General features: G+C 43.3%; 1 protein-coding gene across 1 annotated transcript in view; it reads right to left on the reverse strand.

Moving 5' to 3' along the window:
* LOC306937988 (protein shisa-7-like) overlaps positions 1-18,484 on the reverse strand; it is a gene marked incomplete at its 5' end in the record, with an annotated part of 22,754 nt that extends 4,270 nt beyond the window's left edge. The window contains 8 exons of the mRNA XM_079522010.1: positions 4,823-4,835; positions 5,014-5,134; positions 5,595-5,782; positions 13,433-13,507; positions 15,272-15,441; positions 16,787-16,903; positions 17,718-17,960; positions 18,084-18,484. Of these exons, the coding sequence (XP_079378136.1) occupies positions 4,823-4,835; positions 5,014-5,134; positions 5,595-5,782; positions 13,433-13,507; positions 15,272-15,441; positions 16,787-16,903; positions 17,718-17,960; positions 18,084-18,484 (1,328 nt within the window). The remainder of the gene's footprint in view (positions 1-4,822; positions 4,836-5,013; positions 5,135-5,594; positions 5,783-13,432; positions 13,508-15,271; positions 15,442-16,786; positions 16,904-17,717; positions 17,961-18,083) is intronic.
* Positions 18,485-25,000: the final 6,516 nt, after the last annotated feature.

Below are 25,000 nucleotides of genomic sequence, written 5' to 3' on the forward strand. Positions count from 1 at the left end.
GCTTTATCGACATGAAAGTTCCAAGAACCATGTTGCCAAACCCATCAAAGCAATGTACAGTATATTGTATATCTGTCCTCCATGCTTCCCTCCTGATGCTGCTGTGTCTCTCTCTCTCTCTCTCTCTCTCTCTCTCGCTCTGTGTTGTGTAATGTATGGTGGGGGAGGATGATGGAGACCTAATGCTCTCTTTCTAAGGACCAGTGCTGTAGGTTGAGCAGTGTTTCGTTTTCGTTTGTGTTTCGTTTTCTCTCGATTTCAATGTAATATTGGTTTGAAAATCTACTTTGGCGTTAATGTCGGGCACAGTACTCTTTTGTTTTCTGAATTGTGGTATCCTGTAGTGAGTTAATAAAGGCATTTTTTAAAATCTCCTCTCCCTGTCTCTCCCTGTCTCTCCCTGTCTCTCCCTCTCTCTCTCTCTCTCTCATTACACTTACAATCTCGATCTTGATCGCCGATTTAATATTAAAGCCCAAGACATCTCGGTGTAGAAGGAAAACAGGAGGGGACCAAGTATAACTCAAGTATAATAGTGAAAGAGGAGAGTCTCTCTCTCTCTCTCTCCCTTAATTTGCAAGACAATATTAAGCAGAAACAATACTGTCACAGTGATATCCAACTCTCTCACTCTCCCTTTCTCCGTCTTCCCTCGTTATCCACACCCCCCCCCCCCCCCCCCCCCCCCCGCCTGCCTCTCTCTCTCTCTCTCTCTGTAGTGTTTACTCTCACCCTCCCGTGCAGCTTATATTATCTTCAGCACTCTCCCTGGCCAAAGATTGCAGACAAAGAGGCCTTTATCCGTGCCCGGCCGTGGCACTGTGTGCGCGTGCTTGTGTGTTTGTGTGTGCGTGTGGAGAGAGAGAGAGAGAGAGAGAGAGAGAGAGAGAGAGAGAGAGAGACCATATCAAAAGAGACAGGTCTCACATGAAACATTCTGCTCTAAAAAGCAGAGGCATATGGTACAAAATGATTAGAACCACAGAATAATGTATTCCTCTTAAAAAAATAAAAAAAAAGTGACTGAAGCATTAAAAGAGTATGCTAAAAGAACCACAGGAAATTAACTCTCTGTGTCTGGGGTTATTATTCCTTGGGTTTTTGCCAATGGTAATCATTAGAATGTTTTTTCCCCATAAGCTTTCCATAACATTTTGGAAATATCATAGAATTGCAGTGCTAGAGACAGCCAACAGCCATGTTCCATGCTGTTATTAAAGCTGAAATTCAGGATTTCCCCGGATCTAACTGATTTGTCTCCACCCTCTGGTGGAAAAAGGTATTGCAACGCAGTTTCTGATTCTCTCAGACTACAAACATGGTGCCATTAGCAGCCATTGACGATATTCGCACGCGGGTGAAATCACCCCTCAGCGTCTTCTGACAGACATACTAGGGGTTGGAACATGCATCCAGCAAGCCCAACCCAGTAGTCACTTTGAGTGGCACACACAAAGCAAGTACTGTATGTCAAACATTACTATTACTAACCCTACCCCAAATATACCCCAAACCTAAACATAACCGCAAGCACGTCGCAACACATGTCGGACCAAAGCAAACTTCACTTCTTTATCCGCAAAAAAAAGTTGTTTGCGGTGGACACAAAAATGCGGGGCGAGGCTTCCCTCCCCCATCCCCTCCCATATGTCAGAAGACGTTGAGGGTTGATTTCACAAATTCACCCAACACCACGATGCACAGACTGCGGCTATCTTGCCAGCAACTTCCCATTGACGGGATTCATCCAAACAGAAAAGTCCTATCTAATTGTATTAAGCAACCTCAAACTCACCAACATTGCAGCTTTACGGAAAGCTTGAATTATCCTCTTTCAATCTGTAAAGTATTTGTTTCATACAAATCCACCGTAGACATGTTATGAGCTGCTTCCTGTCAAGAAGAATTCTGTGCAGGTTATTTTTTCCTAAGTGTCAGAGTTTGGGAGTGCTCGTTGGATATCACTCAACAGCCCTGCGTACCACCTGTTTTGAATTTGCACATAATGCAGGAGGCAGCAGGAGGTTGCTTTACTAAAAAAGAGTGCTTCCAAACTTCAATAGGGGCCTACTTATAAAATCACCTGCAAGGAATTTCTTGACAGGAAGTAGCTCATAACAAGTCTACAGTGGATTTTTATGAAACAAACACTTTGCAGATAGAAAGAGGATAATTCAAGCTTTTTGCACAGCTGCGATGTTGGTGAGTTTGACGTTTAATACAATCAGATGAATGGTGAATGGGCTTTCAATGGGAAGTTGCACCTAGTTAGCACCTTGCTGGCAAGATGGCCGTGGTCTGAATATCGTCAATTCACCCTTTGTCAAGTCCCGCCAGTGGTTGTGCCCCTCTTCGCACCCATTGGTTGCCGTTTCGTGGTTGGACAAAAATCCTCTCTCTCCATCCACTACCATTGAAATAACATGTTTTTCAGTTGCTTCATATTGATATTCTGTGCACTTTAAACTTGGTGTCAGTAAAAAGGAACATCACAAATGCAGCATGGTGACTGGGCATATCATGTTTGTTTTTGTTTTTTTTTCCAAAAAAGATGTTTTAGCAAACATAAACAAGGCGGAACCAGGGCGGAACAAGGCAGAAAGAGCCTGCTGGTTAGACAGTCAGGGACCAATCAGAAGGCTGACAAAGGGTGAATTGTCTGTCTGTCTGTCTGTCTGTCTGTCTGTCTGTCTGTCTGTCTGTCTGTCTGTCTGTCTGTGCCTTTATTTAAGTCACTTTTGAAAACCTACAAGTGTTTTGATTAAGAAAAAGTCCTGCGTTAAAAAGGAAATGCTGCATTGCGAGCTTGTAGATCAGCTATTTTCGCCATTTTTGCACAGTATCATTGTACAAGGAAGTATAATACAGAGCTAAGCGATTTAGTCAATTATTTTAAAAAATCGATTTGAATTGTTCCATGTAGATTCGTTGATAATATATTAAATAAAACTGCTTCTCAATTATTCACTTAAGCTACGCGAGTGGGATCAGGTTATTAAATGTGTTTTAATTGGCCATCCCGATGTCAGACGGTCTGCACGTCCTCCACGCAGGGCCTTGACATCAACGCGTTAAAGTGTTGCTTCTCTTTGATTGAATCGAGATAATAAAATGCCCTCGCAAGCTCGCATCTCTGGCCCTCACCTCATTACTGCCTCCACTTCCATGTGTATACATCACACACACACACACGCACGTGCACGCGCACACGCACACACACACACACACACACACACACACACACACACACACACACACACACACACACACACACACACACACACACACACACACACACACACACACACACACACAGGCTTGCACGTGCATATGATCTCCCACGTAGAGACCATCCATCACCCAGCCCTCTGCATGCTCCATCTGAGCCCACTCCCCTCCCCCACATGCACAAACACACACACACACTGCCTTCAGAGAGAGAAGGAGAAGGAGAGAGAGAGAGAGAGAGAGATAGAGATAGAGATATAGAGAGAGAGAGAGAGAGAGAGAGAGAGAGAGAGAGAGAGGGAGAGAGTAGTCTGGCATGGCCATGGCCAGACTAATATCACTGAGGGCTCTTCGCTCTTTTATTTCAATTATTTTTTTTGTCTTTTTTCGCATTGGCAGATTCGTGTGGTTTCCAGGCTAAGACAGACGTAAAGCAGAGAAGGAAGGAAGGAAACTAGGGGGGGAAATCACACCCCATGCAGCGTGAAGTGAGCGGCGCCTTTGATGAGTTGATCTGCTGCAACCACTATCAAGTATTAGATGATGATGTACAGCGTATGCTAACTTTAGCCTCAACGACGACAGTGCAACACGTTCTGCAGTTATTCTCACTATGATGTACGCCACCATTTCACAATGAAGTATATTTGTGTGTGTGTGTGTGTGTGTGTGTGTGTGTGTGTGTGTGTGTGTGTGTGTGTGTGTGTGTGTGAGGGGTTAATCAGACTAATCGAAAAAAGTCGATAATTTTTTTTTCCTCTTTATTCATTCAAATATAAGAACAATACCTGCTTCTCGATTATTCGATTAACCTACAGTAGATGAGTTTCGATTTTGTCAGTATGCAACGATATGGTGCGTGCCGTACACATGTGCGTGTGCGTATTGGCGTACCGCGCACATGTGCAAACGTGCACATTCATTTAAGCGTCCTGGTGTGTCCCCTGTGGTCATCGTATTTACCTCTGTCTCTGTCGCCTCCTCTTTTGCCGTCTGTTTGTTTCTATTTTGTGCACGTCATTATAGGAATAAAATCATAGTTATACAGTATAGAGATATATGTATGGGTGTATATTTTCATAGCATTAACCTACAAACCTCCCAATGTGGCATGATGCGACGTGTGTGCTGTGCTTGTAAACTGGCTATTTGAGCTATTCCTTCAGTTTAGTTAGTCTATCTATTATGTACAGGGGCGTGCACAGATAAGAGCACCTGCCCGTTTGGCCTCTGGACAGCAATGTGCCCTTTTGAAAGTTGTAAAAGTTGTCTATTTTTGTGTATGGCCCATGGTGACATCGATCAATTCTGGATTAAATTCTTCTAATATATAATTTAAGCCCCAAAATCTATAAATCTCACACACAATTCTTTTTTTTTTAAGATATTCTTTTGTGGCTTTCGTCTTTATTTTTTTATAGAGGGATAGGGTGACAGTAGGCTGACAGGAAATGGGGAGAGAGATGTGGGGGGGGGGGGTGACATGCAGTAAAGGCCGTCGGGGTCGGGGGTCGAACCCACGGCACACTGCCAGACTGGATTACCAGCCAAGGTGCCCAGACGGCTACGCCAGCCGCCCGGGCCAAAATCTCACACTATTAAGGCAGCTGGCGGTTCCACGCGGCCACAAGGAGCGTCACTTTGTGCCACGCTGCTAGCTTGTACGTCTGCTATTTTATTTTTTTTACATTTTTGAACACTCTTTAAAGTGTAAGAACTACTGATTGAGAAGGCATTTGTAGAATGGGCCTCAGGTCCTAATGGGTTATGTAATTTAAAACTCACCCAGTCTCTTCAGGGAGCTGTAGCGGCTGATGTCAGGCTTCACAGCAGACTCGTAGGAAGGAGGCAGCTGGGCCAGGTTGTGGAAGGAGTGAGAGTGGGAGGGCTGACGCTGCTGCTGCCCCTGGTGGTGGAGCAGGTATTATAGTTAACTCAAACTAACCAAAAAAGCAACGCCGCGTCACTTACAACGTAGCTATGTGTCACATCGAGCAACGTCATGATGACGCTATACAGTAAAATGACGTTATGCGTTTTCATTACAGGGGCATTGGAAGCTTGCCGTTAAACTTCAAACACCAAAACTGCTGTCACACAAGATCAGCGCCCGTTTTCACATGAAATTAATAAAAGAAATGTCCACTATACTTCCTGCACTATGGCTATGTGTGTTTACAAGACAAACTATAATGACAAACTAAACTCAGAGAAATTGTCCTTCAGTCAATTTTAGTCTAAAATGTTAGTATAAAATTAATAAAAACTAAACTAAACTAGCTTGAAAAACAAACTGAAAATCTGAAATTGAAAATATAAAAGGCTCAAAACAAAAGAAAAAGAAGCAAAAGCTGCAGTCCACTAACCTGGTGATAGAGGTGGGTGTGGTGGCCGTGCACGGGTCGGGACAGCGAGGAGGAGAAGGAGGTGGAGGTGAAGATGTTGTTGCTGTGTTTGCTGCTGGGCAGGGTCCCGCCCCCTCCTCCTCCCAGAGCCAACGAGCCCGCCGCCGCCGGGAGCTGACTGTTGTTCATGATGCGAGGAGGGGGTCGCTCTGCGGGGGGGGGGGGGGGGGGGGCAATGAGGGGCAAGCGTGAAAGAGAGAGAGAGAGAGAGAGAGAGAGAGAGAGAGAGAATCCACAGGTTGGTTAAAATTGAGGAAGCATACAACACTCGCTCCACAGCATACTGTATCTCCATAGCAACCAAGCAGACAATGCACAGTATCTATAAACATTTATATTTCTGAAGAAACAAATATACTGGTATGAACGAACACACACACACACACACACACACACACACACACACACACACACACACACACACACACACACACACACACACACACACACACACACTACAGTACATACAATATACAGATAAATGCATTTATAACATCACAGATGCTCATTCACATTGATGCCAAAAGCAGAGCCAGTCCATGAAGCCATACACATACAGTACATATCATGTCTATATAGACATGTAAAATCAACATTTACATACATTATACATACTGTATGCAGTTACAGACATTCTCAAAATAGGGTCATATTTATAATGACCTAACATGTAGTGACATTTGCAAATGTCCAAACATATAGGTGCATTTGACAAAAACGGAAAAGCACACGTAACATTCAAAAGAACATACAGTATTTATGCCTGATTTACACTTGAAAATGTCCGATTTACAGGCTCAAAATGTGTTGTGTGGAAAAAAAAGGGCTGTGCTATGAGCTTGTAAATCGGCTAAATATTTGCACAAGCATAAGCATAAATCACCCCATAGAATGACACACAAACATGCCCATTGTTAGTTTTTACCATCCATCACAAGGGTGTCACTTACAAAGAACTGATCTACAAGCTAACATGCAGATCACTTTTCTTTCTTTTAGGCAAGCGACGACCACGCCATGGAAGATAAATGAGGCTTTCGCTTATTACGGTGCGATTTAAATTGCGGGATTTAGACAGGAGCAGGCTGCTGATGAGCATGTCATCACTCATACTGTAGGTAGCAAACCAAGTGAAAAGAAAAATGTAAATCACACTGTAGTCTGTTTTAGCCACACCCCCTTGCAGCTCCGTTATAGTATTGTGTACGGAAGAAACGCTGAAAAAGGAATGCTGCAGCCAGGGTGTCCTAATCCATGGACAATTTGGAAAGCAGCAACACGTTGTCCGAAACGATATTTATGAACTGTAAAATGAATACATACATTTCCGATGACTGCCTATATGTCATTTTGGCTAGCGTTTAGATAGGTTGTCAAAATACAGTTACAATTGTGAAAAAATATACCAGTGAAAGATTGTATCACATGGCATGACTTCAAGGAAAGAGAAGCGAGTTCCCTTCTGATGACAATAAATCCTTGACAGATACAAATGCAGAAATCATTGAAAATAATAATTGAGACCTCCGTTTAAATCCACCATTTGACAAATTAAATACATCGTTTGTTATTCATGCTGTGACAAGAGACTCACTCTTTTTCCAGTGGGGTAATTATGAGCTGTGATCTGGTTCAGATTATGAATGCACATGTAGCTCATTGGCAATAGACAGTAATGGGCAATGAAGGCCAATAATGTCTTCTTTAACAGGAGACCAGGGAGCTACCATGGCCACCATGTTACACACACTGCAGGAACATTATAGCACTGCTGTACCTTAAATTGACAATTTGCATCGACAAAGGGGAGGGATGGAGTTGTGCTTTCTTTGAAATGTACCTTTGAAATGCATACCGTTAATAAATACTTCAATCAATCAATGGAGGGAGGGAGGCGGCCGGAGGACGACAGAACTATGAATATATCTAGCTGGGTATAAGCTAGCTGCAGAGTTCAAACATATCACTGTTAATGTAGGCCTACAACTAATCTCAAGAACAGATTCCGGGCTGCGCTTCCGAATCTGTCGGGACATTCAGAACGTGTATACATTGGGGATTAGTGGAATGAAAACAGAAGCGCCCCAGGACCGAGGGCGGACTGAACAGGCTAACATCCTGTTATCCACATTCTATTGGGCAGTGCCCCCAGAGGGCGGACCCAACGGGCCAACATCCTGTTATCCACATTCTATTGGGCAGTGCCCCCAGAGGGCGGACCGAACGGGCCAACATCCTGTTATCCACATTCTATTGGGCAGTGCCCCCAGAGCATTCTATTGGGCAGTGCCCCGCCCCCAGAGGCAAATTCAAGGAAACAAACAGCAGAGGGAACTGTTTTTGTCTCCACCAGGCCGAAGGCATGGGGAGAGAGTATGTTTTGCACTCCGTCCGTGTGTGTGTGTGTCCGTCCGTCCTTCCTTCCGTCCGTCTGTGTACAGCTAATCTCCGGCACCGTTAACCCGGTCGATGCCAAACTTTGCACACACACTCCCTGGATGCCAACGATGAACCTCTGCCCCGCATTTTCCAGAACGGCCTGTTATAGCGCCACCATGAGGCAGCTTTTCACATTTTTTACCTAAAACTGCACCGATCTGCGTGAAACGTTGCATGCACACTCCCTAGAGGCCAAGGACAAACCTTTGACCTTAATTTTCCGCATCTGCCTTTTATAGCGCCACCAGGAGGCCGACTTTTGTAAAACACATTTTTTGATATTACTCCTCCACATTCTGTCCAAAAATCTCACAAATCGTTACACAGTATCTCTATGGTCATGTGCTCAAGTCGGATCTGTCCGATATTTCATATTCCATCCTAATTGGCTATAATTGGCTTTCACAGTTTGCAAGATTGCCCCGTTTTGAACAAAAGCCTCAAATCATGAACGCAGCATGCAATTTACGTGAAATCTTTCACACATGTTCTTACTAGGCTGAGGAATATATCCCACCCTTTTCACATTGGCCTGTTATAGCGCCACCAACAGGTTGATTTTTGCAAAACACATTTTTGGAACAAAATGCCTCAAATCATCCAATTGTCATCAAAGGCAAACATGTTTATATTACTCCTAAACATTTTGCCAAACATCTCACACAGTCCTATCCTCCTGGTGGAGACCTGTGCCCAGAAGGGCACTTTTTCTAGTTTTTCCTCTTTTCTTGCCAAAGGGTTCCCAGATTGATGTACAACCAATGAACTAATTTCCCTGAAGGGAATGACAGTAATTGTGGTTTCATTTAGGATTGTGTAACCAGCATGGACACCGAACAATACCACTTAAAACCCTATATACTTTGCGTCGCAATGTGACATGTTGTGCGCTTGTAGGTCGGCAATTGTTCTCTTTTTTCTTTTCCGATTTTTTTTACAAAATGTTTTGAAATTCCCACCGATAAAGACATCCAAACGTCATGCTGGCACTCAGAAACACCTGCCCCACCACATATCTCCCTGCCCCACCACATATCTCCCTGCCCCACCACATATCTCCCTGCCCCACCACATATCTCCCTGCCCCACCACATATCTCCCTGCCCCACCACATATCTCCCTGCCCCACCACATATCTCCCTGCCCCACCACATATCTCCCTGCCCCCACCACATATCTCCCTGCCCCACCACATATCTCCCTGCCCCCACCACATATCTCCCTGCCCCACCACATATCTCCCTGCCCCACCACATATCTCCCTGCCCCACCACATATCTCCCTGCCCCACCACATATCTCCCTGCCCCACAACATATCTCCCTGCCCCACCACATATCTCCCTGCCCCACCACATATCTCCCTGCCCCACCACATATCTCCCTGCCCCACCACATATCTCCCTGCCCACCACATATCTCCCTGCCCCACCACATATCTCCCTGCCCCACCACATATCTCCCTGCCCCACCACATATCTCCCTGCCCCCACCACATATCTCCCTGCCCCCACCACATATCTCCCTGCCCCACCACATATCTCCCTGCCCCCACCACATATCTCCCTGCCCCACCACATATCTCCCTGCCCCACCACATATCTCCCTGCCCACCACATATCTCCCTGCCCCACCACATATCTCCCTGCCCCACCACATATCTCCCTGCCCCCACCACATATCTCCCTGCCCCACCACATATCTCCCTGCCCCACCACATATCTCCCTGCCCCCACCACATATCTCCCTGCCCCACCACATATCTCCCTGCCCCACCACATATCTCCCTGCCCCACCACATATCTCCCTGCCCCACCACATATCTCAGCCCCCCTATGTTAAAAAAAAATCACACCCGTGTGAACTGAGTGGTGTAAGGTCTTATATAGCCTGATCAGCTGTGGTCTGACGTAATGTCTGACGTAATGAAATCACACCCGGGTGAACTGGGTGACCGTAGCAACCATGCTCATTTTTTGAGCACAGACAGACAGACAGACACGTAAACTAACAAAGCCAGTCGTAGGAGTGGTTTACACCACTCAAAAAAATACCCCTGGTTTTCACTGCTCACCCGTTGGTTTGCATTGGGATATCAATGATTTTAATCGATCATTTTTGGAGCCAGAGCTCCAAAATCTCTTCCAAGCCTCCTCACCAGGGCCTGCCGTATGCACTGGAAAAACACGTGCATGACATTACAATTTCAACAAACAAAACACAGTTTAAATGCATTTTCATATTTCATATTTAAGAGGGGGTATCCTGGTTTGACACTTTTTTTGTCTTTTTTTTTTTACTTCTTTTTTTATACAGCTAAGATGGCTGCCTGCGTTATTTCCATAACACAGTCAGGGAACAGAGCACAAGCACAGGTGTGGACCAGTGGTGTAAAGTAACTAAGTACATTTAGTAACTAAGTATTTGTAGTGTATTAGTATTAGTATTAGTAGTGTATTTCAAATTTCCAATACTTTACTACATCGAAAGATTGTACTTTTACTCTACTACATTTATTTGAAAACGTTAGCTACAATATACTTTGTAGGTTTTGATTATGATTACAAAACACTTCAGTATATATACATTTCGGCCATTTGGAAATAGCCAATCTACAAGCTCCAATCTACGAGCTTGTAGATCTGCTATTTTCAAAAGATTGTTATACATTTGAAAACTTGTGAAATGGGACATTCTGCATAATGAGTATACCTTCTACTTTAAGTACATTTTGATACCAATACTTTTGTACTTTTATTAAATACATTTTGAAATCCGGACTTGTATACTCTGTAACAGAGTATTTCTATGTTGCAGTATTGGTACTTTTACTTAAGTAAAACATGTGAGTACTTCTTCCACCACTGGTGTGGACAGTATATATGACTCTCAGGGGAGTTGGAATGCTCAGAGCAGCCCTAATAATGGCCTCTGCCATGGCAACTGGTCAGACAGCCACCTCATAGAATATTCTAGGGCTACCATCGTGATTTCTATGCTGCTGCCAAATGATCGCATTCTATAGCAGGGGGGCCCCCAAACCGTTCCCTGCAAATTATGCCCAAGCGGCACCCTATTGTGACGTCACAAACCCCAAATAAAATAGCTTGTAGATTTTTGCCATTTGCGCTATTTTGTTTAGTTTTTTGTGTGAAAATGTTTGACATGGACATCTTTGAACACCTGCGTTCAGTCACAGTTGTTGGATTTCACATATGTTATGTAAGAATATTGAATTTGTGTTGATCAAAACGTATAATGAAGGCCAAAAATTATATAGATCTTTTTTTCTAAATACAGGAATCGTTAAAGGGAACCATTAAGGAAGTATAACCTTCTATAATATATCCACACTTCTGTTTGTGCTCACCACTGTACAGTCGATGCAAGCTTGTCAACTCATGTATTATGTTATAAAACCTTGTCAGTAGCATTTCCCCCCCCCCAACGGAGCAGCAGAATCCAAGCATGCGCGTGCGCGCAGCCTTCAAGCCAAGCCAAGGCCCTGGCAATGTGTAGGCAGCTCCCGTTGTTAAGCGCACATGTTGCGAATCACTGCTACACAGATAAGAAGAGGAAGCACACTTGGATAGTTGTAAAGCAGGCCAGCAGTGGAAAGCAGACGGACAGGCTGTACGGAGGAGCGGTGATTGGGACACAGGCCACAGGAGACTGCAGGAGACTTGTACTTATCCAGCTGCACTATGTAACTTTACTCCTCTACCCGGATTTGAACCCGTTTTCCTGCGCATTAATTGAATCTTTGACCATCAGGTCAAAATTCGCGTCAGATCCGGTGTCTAGGTGAGACATATGACCTTTGAACTGAGTGTTGAATTAGATTATAGAGAACTTTGAATTATAACAATCGCTATAGAGAATTGGCCAAGTATGGCTTAGTTAATCTTCCGGTGTCCTACAACAACATATTTATTTTTGCACTTAAGACATGGTCCTGACCACATGTTAACGCTATGTGGTGTGTCTTGTTAAGTCAAGGGGCAAAATAGCAGATCATACCGCATAGCACCCTTATTTAAAATATAAACACTACCCCAGGAGTTAAATAGGCTGGTGAATCTTAAGTGTTTGCACTCAGAGAGACTTGTAAAATAGCAATTCTGCGTAACATGGTGGCGTTGGTGGGTCCATTTGGCCCCATACTGAGAATCAGCGTGTTAAAGCTCTTCCTCAGCATCTATCTGTTTAATATCACCCATAATGAATGACTTTGCAGCTCAGCCCACATCAATATCTCACATTAATCTCATTCAGAGTGTTGCTGACTACTGCCAACACATGTTGTTTTGGAAAGCAACATGAAAACCAAAGCACAAGCAAACCCACAGACAAATATACAGTCTACCATTCATGTTCAATGGAAGCCAGCGACGTGAAGTTACAAAGCAAATCTGACGTTTGTAGCTGCCACATAAGATACAAAGATACACATACGGTAAGTTGAACTGGCTTCAACTTCAGATACAAAGCGACAAATGTGCTGTTAATCTTTGTATCTTTGCATCTCCCCGTGAACACAGTACATATAGGAGCGGAAGCATAGTATCAACGAACTTGAAATACCCAAGTAAATGAAAAAGTATCTTAAAAACAAAAGTGGGCTACGTATAAGTAGCCCAAAGTACTTGAGTAAATTGTCTCTTATCGGGTGGAAACCAGTCATGACCAAAACTGTTACTATTCAGGATTCAAATTCAAATGGATCTGCTACTATTGAAGCTTTTGTGTGACGATGTTATCAAGTAGGGCGTTAATTTATATTTAGCTCACCGGCTGCCATCAACCCCATCTGGTGGCTGAATTGTGTACTCCAGGACCGCCACTAGTTCATTCTCTATTAGGGACCCTATTACTTTGAAAGCCATTTCACTCGGAAACCGAGAATCAGGAAGTGAATAATCACTATGTAACAGGTTCCGCCAATGTTTCAAAACATGCATTTTGTAACCGGCGATCATATCGTTTAGAGAAATGAGGCCAAAAAGAAGAATCCGAGATATTACGATTCTAAAAACTGCGTTCCCATAGACAGCATAAGCCAGTGGAATTTTCACGTTTTTGATTCGCACCCAAACCAGAGGGTTACGAGTGCGTAGAGATACTAGAGAACACAGTTGTCAAAAGGCGATTTTGGCGGTAAAAGAGTAAAAAAAAAAAAAAAAAGTTTGCATATGAAGATAAGAGGTTTCTGCCCGATAGCGACAACATGTACTCAGTTTACTTTCCACCACTGCCAGCTGGCCAATCAGCCGCTTAGTGAGACTGCATCATCAGCATGAGCGTGCCACTGCCCGGTGGCGTGCCGCTGCGTGTGCTGCTGTGAGACTTCTTTGGTTCTTACCGATGGTGGCAGAATGTTTGGGGCTGGACCCAGCACCCTGCTGCTTAAAAGGGTGTTGCAAGTTCCCAATCCCAACTGTAAGAGATCAGAGCCAACACATACACACACTGATGCAACACACTGATGTTTCTCACAGTGGAGACACTCTTGAGTTATTCTGTCTGCATGTGGCGCGGTGTGTAGAGTAGTGGTTCTCAGACATTTGATTAATTTCAAGGATCCCCATAACTCTCACGGTAATCAAATGGAACCAAACGGACCCTGCAAGGGTACATTTGGTTCCATTTGTATACTTTCTAAAGGCTCATAAGAGTCCATGGAATCCCCACCCCCCTCAAGGAATCCTGAGGCTACAGTAATGGCTCACACATCTATTAGACTGGCTATTTTCAAACACTCAACATGGAAACTGTAACCACTTCGAGTTGGAAGTGGTTACAGTGATTTTGATTACATATTTATGCCGGGACCCCCTGGAAGGAACCCCCTCCCCCTTTGAGAACCACTGCTCGCTCTAGTGTAGAGAAAGACAGGAAGAGACGAGTAGAAACAGAAAGGGACAGAGTGACAGAGAGAGAGAGAGAGAGGGAGGACAGAAAGGTGTGAGTGTGAGTATAGAGACAGAGAGATAGAAAAAGAAACAAGAGAGAAATACCCAGTCCAACAGTGCCCAACCTTTTCAAGATCACGGCCCACTTGAAAATCTCAAAAGTGTGTGTGGCCCACCCATCTGACCATTTAACAGCCATTCCGCTGCCGTGTTAAGTGGTTTATTGATCAATCAATTGTGTTCCTGCTTTGATCATGGATACCTATTACCAATTTATCGGTATCATAATTACAACAATATAATTTTTCATTTTTGTCATTATATTATAATTCATATCTTAGTTTTTTGCCAATTATTTGGGGGGGCAGTTGCAATATCTCTGCCCACAGGTTGGGAATCGCTGATGTAGGGAGAGAGAGAGCGAGAGAGACAGAGAGAGAAGCAGCAGAGAGACACCACACACAATACAACCAGCAGAAGATATTTATAAAATAAATGATTTCTCAAGTGACAAATGGAACACAAAGGAAACAAGCCCCCTGGTGATTTTTGTGTTATCCTTTTAGCATAACCTTTGACTGTACTACCTGTACTGTTAACAAACTTGTATTAAATCAATAAAAAAACACAGTAATTCACAAATTATACAGCTGGTTGGGACAGGAGCTGGGTTATAGAACAGTATAAAATGTAATTTTTCAACTATGAACTACTAACTTTCTAGGTAACCCAGAAACCTCCATAATAACCTGAAACTAGTTGTTTTGTTTGTTTTTTGTGTGCCAGAAGCACCCTGAATATAGCTAATAGCTGATCTACCAGTAAGACGCCCTGAGGGCGCATCCGCGTGCACGCATCCGCGTGCACGCATCCGCCTGGGTGACAGCAGACTGCTCCGTATTCCATATTCAACATATGTCTTCGTGTACATGGTTTGATGAGGCCAGATCAACATACTGTATGTCAGAACAGGTCAGCTCCATATATGGAGATCTAAGGGTGGCAGCGGGGCCAGTGTCTTGAGTGTACAGGGTTTGATGAGGGCCCAGGTAGGACCGGGCCTTAATTTTATGGCTATAGCGTCATGTATTGTGTAGTGTACGTTTTCAACCAAATTTGACCAAATATTTAGGACAAATATCGAACTTGAATCAAAGTGTTGAATTGAATATAAGACTCACGTATAGCCTATAACAGCTTGTATATCTGCTATTTGACCTATAGCAGATATAGTTGTGTGTGAAATTCATATTAAAACTTGCGTTGTGAACGCAAGCGGGGGGACTCACTGCTGCGGTTGTCTTTGCTCTGCATGGAGGGGGCGTAGAGGTTCTTGGAGCCGTTGCGTCCGTCTGGCGCCGTGGTGCTGCTGCTGGTGGTGAGGATGGTGGAGTTGTTCCTCACGCCGCCCGGCTGCACCGGACTGGACGACTGGTGGCGCAGGATGTCCACCAATGCCCTGCATGCGAAGAGAGGATCACCATTGAACACTTTAGCAACTGTTTGCAAAAGGTAGAGGTGTACAGTTATACAATAATGCTAAAAAGGACCCCAAGGGCTTGTTTCCATTGTGGTCCTATGTATTCAATTCATAAAGACGTATATTAAAGACTACACAATAAATCGGCAATCCTAGTAAATCTATATTTACAGAAAAACAGTGGGGGATGGGAGGAGAGGAGAGGAAGGGGATGAGAGGAGAGCAGAGAAGAACGTATAGGTTATTTTTCCCATTTCCTGAAAAGTAACCATTTTGGATATAAAAGAGTTCTGCCAAACAGTGACGAAATACATTTGGTGCAAATAAGCATTACATTATTTAAAAAAAAGTTAATCAATCTCCCTGATGGCCCGGGCCGGCCTAGCGGTCCAGGAACCTAGGCTGGTAATCCCGACAACCTTTGCTGCGTGTCACTCCCCATCTCTCCCCCCCATTTCCTGTCAACTTACTGTATACTATCTAACCCTTGGAATGCCACCCCCAATAGCAGCCCTTTTGTGACATATATCCATATTTTTAATTCATCATTTTAATGCCAAAAAGAAAAATCTGCGCTATACACACTATATCTCATTTTGACGGGGCAAGACGATAGTATTGGGACAATCAGTCCTGATGGTGGCGGTAACGTCACCATTATGCCGATTCTGACCAAATAGAGCGAGTGAGCGATGACGACTTCCGGTTTGCGATCAAAATATCCGGTAGTATCTTTGCTACTGTGCAACACTATCAGATGTCCGGAATGCTAAGCTATCATCGTATTTTTCATAGTCAAATTAAGCTCTAATCAAGCCCAAAACATCGCATTTTACGCAGCGATGCATGCGCGATCACGCGCGTGCGTTATCGACCGTGCACGCGCGAATTTCGGTTGTTTTTAGGAAGATTACATCGGCCGTTAGCCAAATTAGCCAAAAGATGCTAAATTTTGCTACATTAAGCTCCCGATTATAGGGAATTAAACCAATTCCGTCAACGGAAGGTTTGGATTTATTGATCCAATCCGTCAATCCCGTCAACGGTAGTTCAAGGGTTAATAAAGACAGAAAGAGCCCCCAAAATATTTGCTATTACCTTCCGAGGGAAAAACATGTTGGCAGTTGGCTTATATTAATAAAAGCTTTTCCTCTGTTTTTACTCCCGAGTGCGACCTCGATCGATAGTTTTTTCTCATGTCTGATCCCATTTGATCCTGTGAGCACTATTGACTACTTTTAACCATCTTTATATGTGCTGTGAGGACCTGGTTGCCCTGTTTCCTCTATAAACAATAATTAATTAAACATTGAGAAAAGCTGACCTGGGCATGTTGATGTCCCTGTTCCTGGGTCGTCGGGAGACCTTGCTAAAGGCGATCCTGACGCCCACAGCCAGCACCAGCGTGAAGGAAATCACCCCTCCGATCACATAGGTCGTGCTGCGCATTAACAGCAAGGCAAGTTTATTTCAAGGCAATTCAATGTGCTCCACACAAAACAGTAAGCTAAAATACAATCCCCTTAATAAGAAACACCTATGCAGGGGAATCAGGACACAGAGCAAAAACACATTATAAAATATATTAAAATACAGTAAAAGAAGGAACAATAAAACAGAAAAATAATCGACTAAATTAATTATATTGTCTAATTAAGAACTTGGTGGCGTACAAAAAAGCTGAAAAAAGAAGAAACAAAAAAACAAACACAGTTAAAATGCGGAGATAATAAGAGGTTTATGCATTATGGCCCTCTGGAGTGAGTTTGAAAATATAGTGACTTTGGAGAAGTTGTCTTTTACATGAATAATCAGTTAGATAAATATGATTTGAAGTGGAACGTGTTCCTCAGTCATGTTGCCCTTGATGTGATCCATGGTCAGGCAATTCCCTTTTGATTGTTCAATGTCTTAGTATACATACGATACGGTTGATGATGCTGCGTGTTTGGTCGTGTAAACAAATTTTATATATTTTTTATATTTGTATTTTCTTTGTTTATCTTGTCCTTGTTTTATATTATGTTTTTGTGCTCATACATAAAGTCCATGCATACTATGTATACTCATACATACTCCATGCTGATCATAAAAAATAGAAAATATAGTGGCCCTCTCCATCATCAAAGTTGCCCCACTTAGAGGGTTGAAGTGGTTAAAAACAGGTCCCAGACAGTAGCTGCTGCTCTGCTGCAGGAGTACGGTATAGTTGAAGTGGTTAAAACCACATTGTCCCAGACAGCACAGCACTATACCTGCTGGTCTTCTGCAGGAGCGTCTCAAAGTCGGGGTCTTGCCGGTTGCCCGTGCCCGCGGTGGGACTCATCTGGGTGTTGGCCCACACGGGGCTGATGTAGTTGTTGCAGGAGACCTGGTCCAGGCGGCTCCTGGCGTGCTCGCAGCAGAAGCGGTAGTGGCAGGTCCCGCAGCAGTAGATGTAGGTGTCTTTGGAACAGTTAAAGGGGCTGTCGAACTGCCCCATCACATCAAAGTAACCCCTGGTGGGACCAGAGCATATTTAGAGATCATGAAACATTCTATAGAGGGCATAGCGGTGGCGGCCATTTGGTGGTACCACTCAAATTCAATCTGTTCAGTTTTCGCAGAATTTGAAGTCCTACCTGCACGAGTCCGTGTCCACCAGTTGGCGCGGCGCCGGCGCCACCTTGGCGGCCCCCAGTGGAGGCTTCAGGGCGTCGGCCGCTGACACGTTGCTCCCCCTCTGGGGGAGGGGCTTCGGGGGCATCTCGGCGGCAAAGGCGGCACCACCACCGTTGGGCGCCACCAGATCGTCATCTCCGTTCTCCTCGCCGTGCACCTCGGCTTCTTTCGCCGGCCCCCTGGGCCGCGCGGGGGGCCGGGGGAGAGAGGGAGGGGGGGCCAACTCTGGCGGCTTGTAGCCCGTGAGGAGGAACAAAGAGGTGCTTCCTCCGGGTGTGCCGTCGTCGGCAGCAGCGGTGAGGCCGGAGAGGAGGAGCAAGAAAGGGAGGAAAGAGATGGGAGACATTTCCCGCCTCGCCATGGCAGCTCTCTCTTTTTTCTTATCTCAAAGTTCTCAAGCTGGTCTTACAAAAAACAAAACAAGAGGATAAAGTGGCTGGTAGTTGAGGTGAGATTAGATATCCACGGGCTCTTCACAGATGCTCTGCAGGGCTTATATCTCTCACAGTTTGAGTTAAACTCAGCCTATGCAGGTGTGAAGGTTGAAGACATTATAAAAAAGAAGAAAAGGAAAACTTCTTCTCTTCCAAAAGTTCTTTCTTAATGGCAAACTGATCCTGTGTCAGTACGCAATACGCACCGCCATGGGATGAAGATTTTCACTTTGAGTCAAGTCGATTTGAGTTTTTGTTCAAGCAACGTTATGCGTGTTTGGCATTTCACTCTCTATCCTAATGTAAACATATAGCTTACAGTGATATACCTACAGTATCTCTACATTATATCTACACCTCTAAGCAGCTTTTGTAAACATTGAGATTTATATATTTCAAAGTTTTTAGGCCTTAAAGTTCACTGCCTGTATAGTGGCTAGGTTTCTCCAGACCAGCACAAACTTGAACTTAATTAATTATGGAATGATATGGGTTTGCTTTATAGCAGCAAGTATCGGCTATTCAGTATTTCCAATTTCAAAAAATTAACCAACAAAGGTATTCTATTAACTGATAAACTGGATAATAATCATAAACTATTCTTGGGATATTTTCACGATAGGCAGTAATTTTCTGTAAACAAAATCAAAGTGTGAAAAGTGTAAACTCTTAAGTCAGCAAAGTGAAAATCTCTGGGAGATTTTTAAACTCGTATCCACTTCATGGCACACAGTTACGATTCATGTAGGAAATCTCATTGAAAAATGTAGTGCAGTGTAAACATTTAGCGCTGTACATATGTAAACTTTCTTTTTTTTGTACGTTTCAGTAGTTTTTAGTTCTATGCTGGATGGATTTTTTTAGGCTGGCACTTCTGTTGTCCTGCGTAAAAACAAAATATGAAAAAGAAATTGATAATGGAATTCCTTTTTCTTTTGAAATCAAATTAAATCTTTAGCTCTTTGCGTGGCGTGTAAACAGTGTTGTCAGCTTCAGAGAGATGTGGATCCCTACTTGGATCTAATTTTGGCACAGACTACAATCGGCTAAAATCTGTGATCCTGCAGCATCACAATCACAAGAGTTGCTGAATACGTTGTTGAAGAGTTCAGGTTGTAAATGACAGTGGAACAACAAACAAATTTGGACTGAGCTCAGTCAACTATAGGTCCTGGGTAGCAGGGTACTACTAAACGAGCGGTACCAATAAGCAGCAATAAATGTTTGACACAGATTTAATAGAACCAGCAACTAAAAACAGGGATCGACAACTGAGAAACACTTAACCATCATAAACTAAGGGAGGAGGGTTAATGGGTGAAGGATGTTGGTGTGATGGAGAGAAGACGTTAAAGAAATAAAGAGAGAAGAAAAAGGGGAGGATGGACAGAAAAGAAGGAGGATCTATGCGCGCTCGAACCCTTTGCGAGTGTGTCTTTGCTCTGAGTTTAGCTTGGCCCAACAGAACAGAACGAAGGACGGCTTGGGCCCGGCTCTAGCAGGGCAGCGAGGCTCTGCCCAAAGAACAGACATGAAAATGTCCGGATTCATCCGCCAATAACGTCGAAATTGGGAGGAAAAAATGACTCAGGGACGTCAGGGTGGGTGGTAGTGGGAGGACGGGGGAACTCAGGGTGGGTGGTAGTGGGAGGACGGGGGAACTCAGGGTGACCGTTTTGCTAACCCACCTGAACGTTAAAGAGCAGCCGAACGTGATCTAGAGAGTAAAAAAGTAGAAAAAATGTGATCTTAAAAAAGAAAAGCTGTTCTCTTGTATGAAACAATGCATGTGGTACGTTGTTGTTGTTGCCGTGAGCTGTTTCCTCAGTCCCTGAAAGTGCTCTGTTGTGTGTCTAAAAGTCACCGTTGCCGTTTTTCAAAATGTGTTAACGCTAACTCATATGGCTGGTGTCTGATATGGCTTTAGGTAATGAACTTCTTTTTTTCTTCCCAAAACCTTTATCTCGTTCCCAAAAACAAACGAGGGTTAACCTCCCTCAAAATAGGGTTGCAGTCACATGGGCTTTAGAGAAAAGATTGGCATGACAAAAAGAAAGGAAGGAGGAGGGGTTGGGTTTGAAGTTGTTTCCAGAGATAGCTCAGTCGCACACTATGAATGGAAGATCACGACAGAGGGACAGCAACAACAACAACAGAACAGAGGCTTGTCTGATGGCAACTGGAAGAAATAAGATAAAGTAGATAAAGTGTCAAAAGTGTTTCAGACTAGAGTTTAAGACGTGGGTATACATGTATATAACTAATGTTTAGAGATAGCAGCAGCAGTAATAGCTTTAGAGAAGGGGGTGGTGGAGTTGGGGTGAGGTGAGTGAATGTTCGTCCGTTTAGACGTGCCTCCTGATGGTTTAAATGCTCAGACAGACAGACAGACAGACAGACAGACAGACAGACAGACAGACAGGATGTTGAGACTCAACACGTGCCGTCGACCGACGTTCCGTTAACAGGAGGTTTGTCAATAAAGCACTTCTGAACCGATAATGCACTGGTCATCATCCAAGTCTTTTCTATAGCGATGGCAGCAGCTAACTGTGAGCACTTTCAAAACAAAGAAAACTTGGCATTTTTTTGTGGGTGGGGAGAGGGGAAAGGTTACTGTTAACTGCTGTCTCGTTTCTGGCCTGATATGTGCTGGTGTGATAAGTTTCAACACTGTTCACTAAGGTGGAAATTTGTGGAATTATTAAGGAGGGGAGGAAAAAAAGCTAAATGACCAAACAAGGAACACGATTGTTCCGGTGATGTAGTGTGGGGGTAAGTTCTATTTGCAAAGGTTTGATGTTTTAACTTTTATGTCCTTTTTCTCGTTTTGTTTTCCTTTTTTGCTTTTCTTCACGACAACACAGTCCGTTTTGGCACTGGGTTTTGGTTTAGCTCAAAACAATAGAAAAAAACAACTCTCTCCTGGAAGCAAACGGTGGAAAACCCAAAAGGAAAGGAGAGGAAGAGAATTAGCAGAGAGCCCTCTGGTCATGGAGGAGAGCTGGTACGACAAGATGTCCGTTTGTTTGCGCTCTTTTGAATTCTCTCTTAAATTCCTGTTTCAGTCTTCTTTTTCGTCCATATGTTGTTTTGTTTCTTCCTTCCTTTTTAAGTACTCCTTCCACTCAGGAGCCGATTCTTAAACACACACTGTAAATAGAGAGCACAACACGCACGCACACGCACACACACACACACACACACACACACACACACACACACACACACACACGGTTAGTTGACAGGTGATTCCTTGTATAATGTCTGTGTCAAGGTGAAAAACTGGTAACAGGAAACATATTTTTTTTTCTCTTTAGTGAGGCACACAGAAAGAAAGTTAACCAACATTCTGTTATAGTAACGAAACTAACTACGAACATCTTGGATAGGGTTCAAAGTTTGAAACATTTGAGTACTTTTACTTTGGGTACTGTAAGCATATTTTGCCGACAATACTTTTGTACTTAAAACATATCATAACTGTAAAAAACATAACTGAATACCTTTCTGTTTGCCGCTGTCTTTGATTGAGTTACTTTTCTTTTTTCTTTCTCTCTTGCACTGTAATTGTATTTGCTATTTTTACATCCAACTCTCATTGTGTAATTGTTTCCTTTGCTTAATGTGCTATAGCCTACAAATACAATTGCATTGCCTTGCCTTAAAATGTGCAATACAGTAAAAATGTGCAATACAGATATTTCACCCCATTCGACTGTTTCAGTGCATAGAATATGCATTATCAACCGTCATCAGGATCATGCAATGGGCCCAGTATGGACATTCTCCACATACTCACTGTTTCAGTATGTCATTATCAGCTATTGTGACAGGTGATAATGGTATTTTTGTGTCACTGATGTCAATGACGGAGGCGTTTGTTTTCTATTGTTGTATTGTTTATTGGATCTTGTTTAGTCGATACACTTAATTGTTTTAGCTCATGCTCATTTGATTTAGCTATTTTGTCTCATCCGGTTAAGGAAATTGGTAGCTGATATATTGCACTTTTACCTTAGCGCTAGGTATACTCTTGGTTGCTTGTTTTTGCAGAAAATGCACTAAAGACTTCTGGTGATTAGTAGTTTTTGTTCCCTACCTATGTTGAATACACTTATTGTAAGTCGCTTTGGATAAAAGCGTCTGCTAAATGACTGTAATGTAATGTAATGTAATGTGCCGTGTCTGGTGGCCTTGTTGCGAAGGCCACCAGACCCGACTCAGCGCCGTCCGAGTTACGCCCCGATAGGCAGAGAATAGTATATATTAGTAGCCCCTAGTATCCATGCGCCGACAATAGAGTTGGAAATGACACGTGACACCACAATGTCTAGTATGCCAGTATGGCCATATTGGCCGTATAACGGTTGATTTCGTCTATTTAATTTAAAAGTAAAAAAAAACAACAACGAAAAATAAATAAGCACACATACTGTGTGACCCAGGATCAGTTAGCTTGTCTCTCTTTATCCAAACCATCCATGACAATGTCAAGTCAAGTCAAGTCAAATGTATGCATAAAGCATATTTAAAAACATCTAGGGTTGGCCAAAGTGCTGTACATCGTAATAAAACAGCACGGAAAAAATTGTGATCGAAAGTAAACAACAATTAACACAGAAAATTAAAGCAACATTAGGAAAACACCAATTAACAAAGACAGTATAGGTGCATGGGCGCGATGAAAAGCAGCCGAAATTCATTCATATGCTAGGGAGAAGAGGTGTGATTTAAAAGTGTCATAATCAGGGGAGTGACTCCCTCAATGTCATGTGATGATTGCATGTTCAAATGTCAGTATGGCTGGCTGCTTGTGTCAGATTAACTTCATAGAGCTAGTACACAGAAACATACAGTCCTTTTGATACTCCACCAATCAACACGCGCACGCGCACGCGCACACACACACACACACACACACACACACACACACACACACACACACACACACACACACACACACACACACACACACACACACACACACACACACACACACACACACACACACACACACACACACACACCCCCTGTCTATCTGTCTGTCTGTCTGTCTGTCAGTCTGTCAGATGTGTCCATATGGTGTCCCTGATATCCTCTCGCATGTGTCGCTATATCAAAGTCAAAACACGGCTGCTCCCTTCTCCATTGCCAGCTGATGTTCTGTGTGTGCGCGTGCATGTGTGTGTGTGTCTGTGTGTACTTGTATTACTATACTTGTGAGTGCCAAATATCCACCACAAGTATGTCGTTGCTGTCGGGCGGAAACTTCTCTCCATATTTTACCTTTTTTTGTGTTTTTTCGTAAATTAACATCCTACTTGATCATACTAGAGTGTCACACAAAAGCATCAAAGGTAGCAGATCTACAAGCTTGAAACTCTTGTAGATCTGCTACTTTTGCTATATTCGAATTTCAATGCTGAAAATGAACAGCTTTGGACATGGTTTCCCCCCCGACAGAGACCATATAGTACAATGTGGAAAACATAAGACGCTATGAAAAAGAAAAGAAAAAGAGAGACATGGTTGTTTTATGGATTGAACATATTTAGGTTTACATATTCAGTATGCCGGGCCGGGGTTAGGCTTTGGATTACACGTTTGGAGGTTAGGTTTTTCAATTAAATTAAAAATTAGATTAATTGGCATGAGAAAGTGTCAAACATGTGTCAAAAAACAAGTGAAAAATTGCGAATGTATGGATGGAGAGGGTACAATATCGAATTAAACAGAGCTATGTCACATTACAACGTTATATATATGTCGTCCGAGTTCTCTACCGATAGGGACAGCCCACCCCACCCCCCCACGGGGCAGCGCAGGAGGTGAACTCAAATTAAACGAGCGCTCCTTTTCAATGTTACTGGTTTTTCAATCGTACTGTAACATACATACATACATGTTGGCAAGGGTATAATGCTTTTTGCAATGCAATCTTTCAAGAGTTTCCAGTCACTTTTGGGACAAACTGCAGCATTTGTCCCAAAACTATTTACAATAATAGTATAGCACTGCATGTTGCACTGTAACCTGCATGTGTGCGTGCGTTCGTGCATATGTGTGTGTGAAGGCCTGTACTGTATCATTCGTTGCTGTCGGAGGAAACCTCATAACTCCATTTTTGAGGTTTTAGATTTTTTTTTGGCATAAATCAGTGCTATTGAACACCCTTTATGTCTGTGTGTTGTTTCGGAAATATTAAACCAATGGAAAGTAGTAAAAGTGCTTTGGACAAAACCTCTTAACTCCATTGGACCCTCAAAATGTCTGCTAAAGCAACTAACTCCACCACCTCTCCCTCTCTCTTGGAAGTAATTGACAATATATAAAGTTACAACCTTTACAGTCTATGGTTACAACCAGGGACAAATTAGCCATTGTGCCAGTGGGGCCGTGGCCCAGGCGCCCTTGGCTCTCAGGAGCCCTTCAGAGAAACT

This window comes from Electrona antarctica (genome assembly GCF_951216825.1).
Source record: "Electrona antarctica genome assembly, chromosome: 15".
Classification (NCBI taxonomy): domain Eukaryota; kingdom Metazoa; phylum Chordata; class Actinopteri; order Myctophiformes; family Myctophidae; genus Electrona; species Electrona antarctica.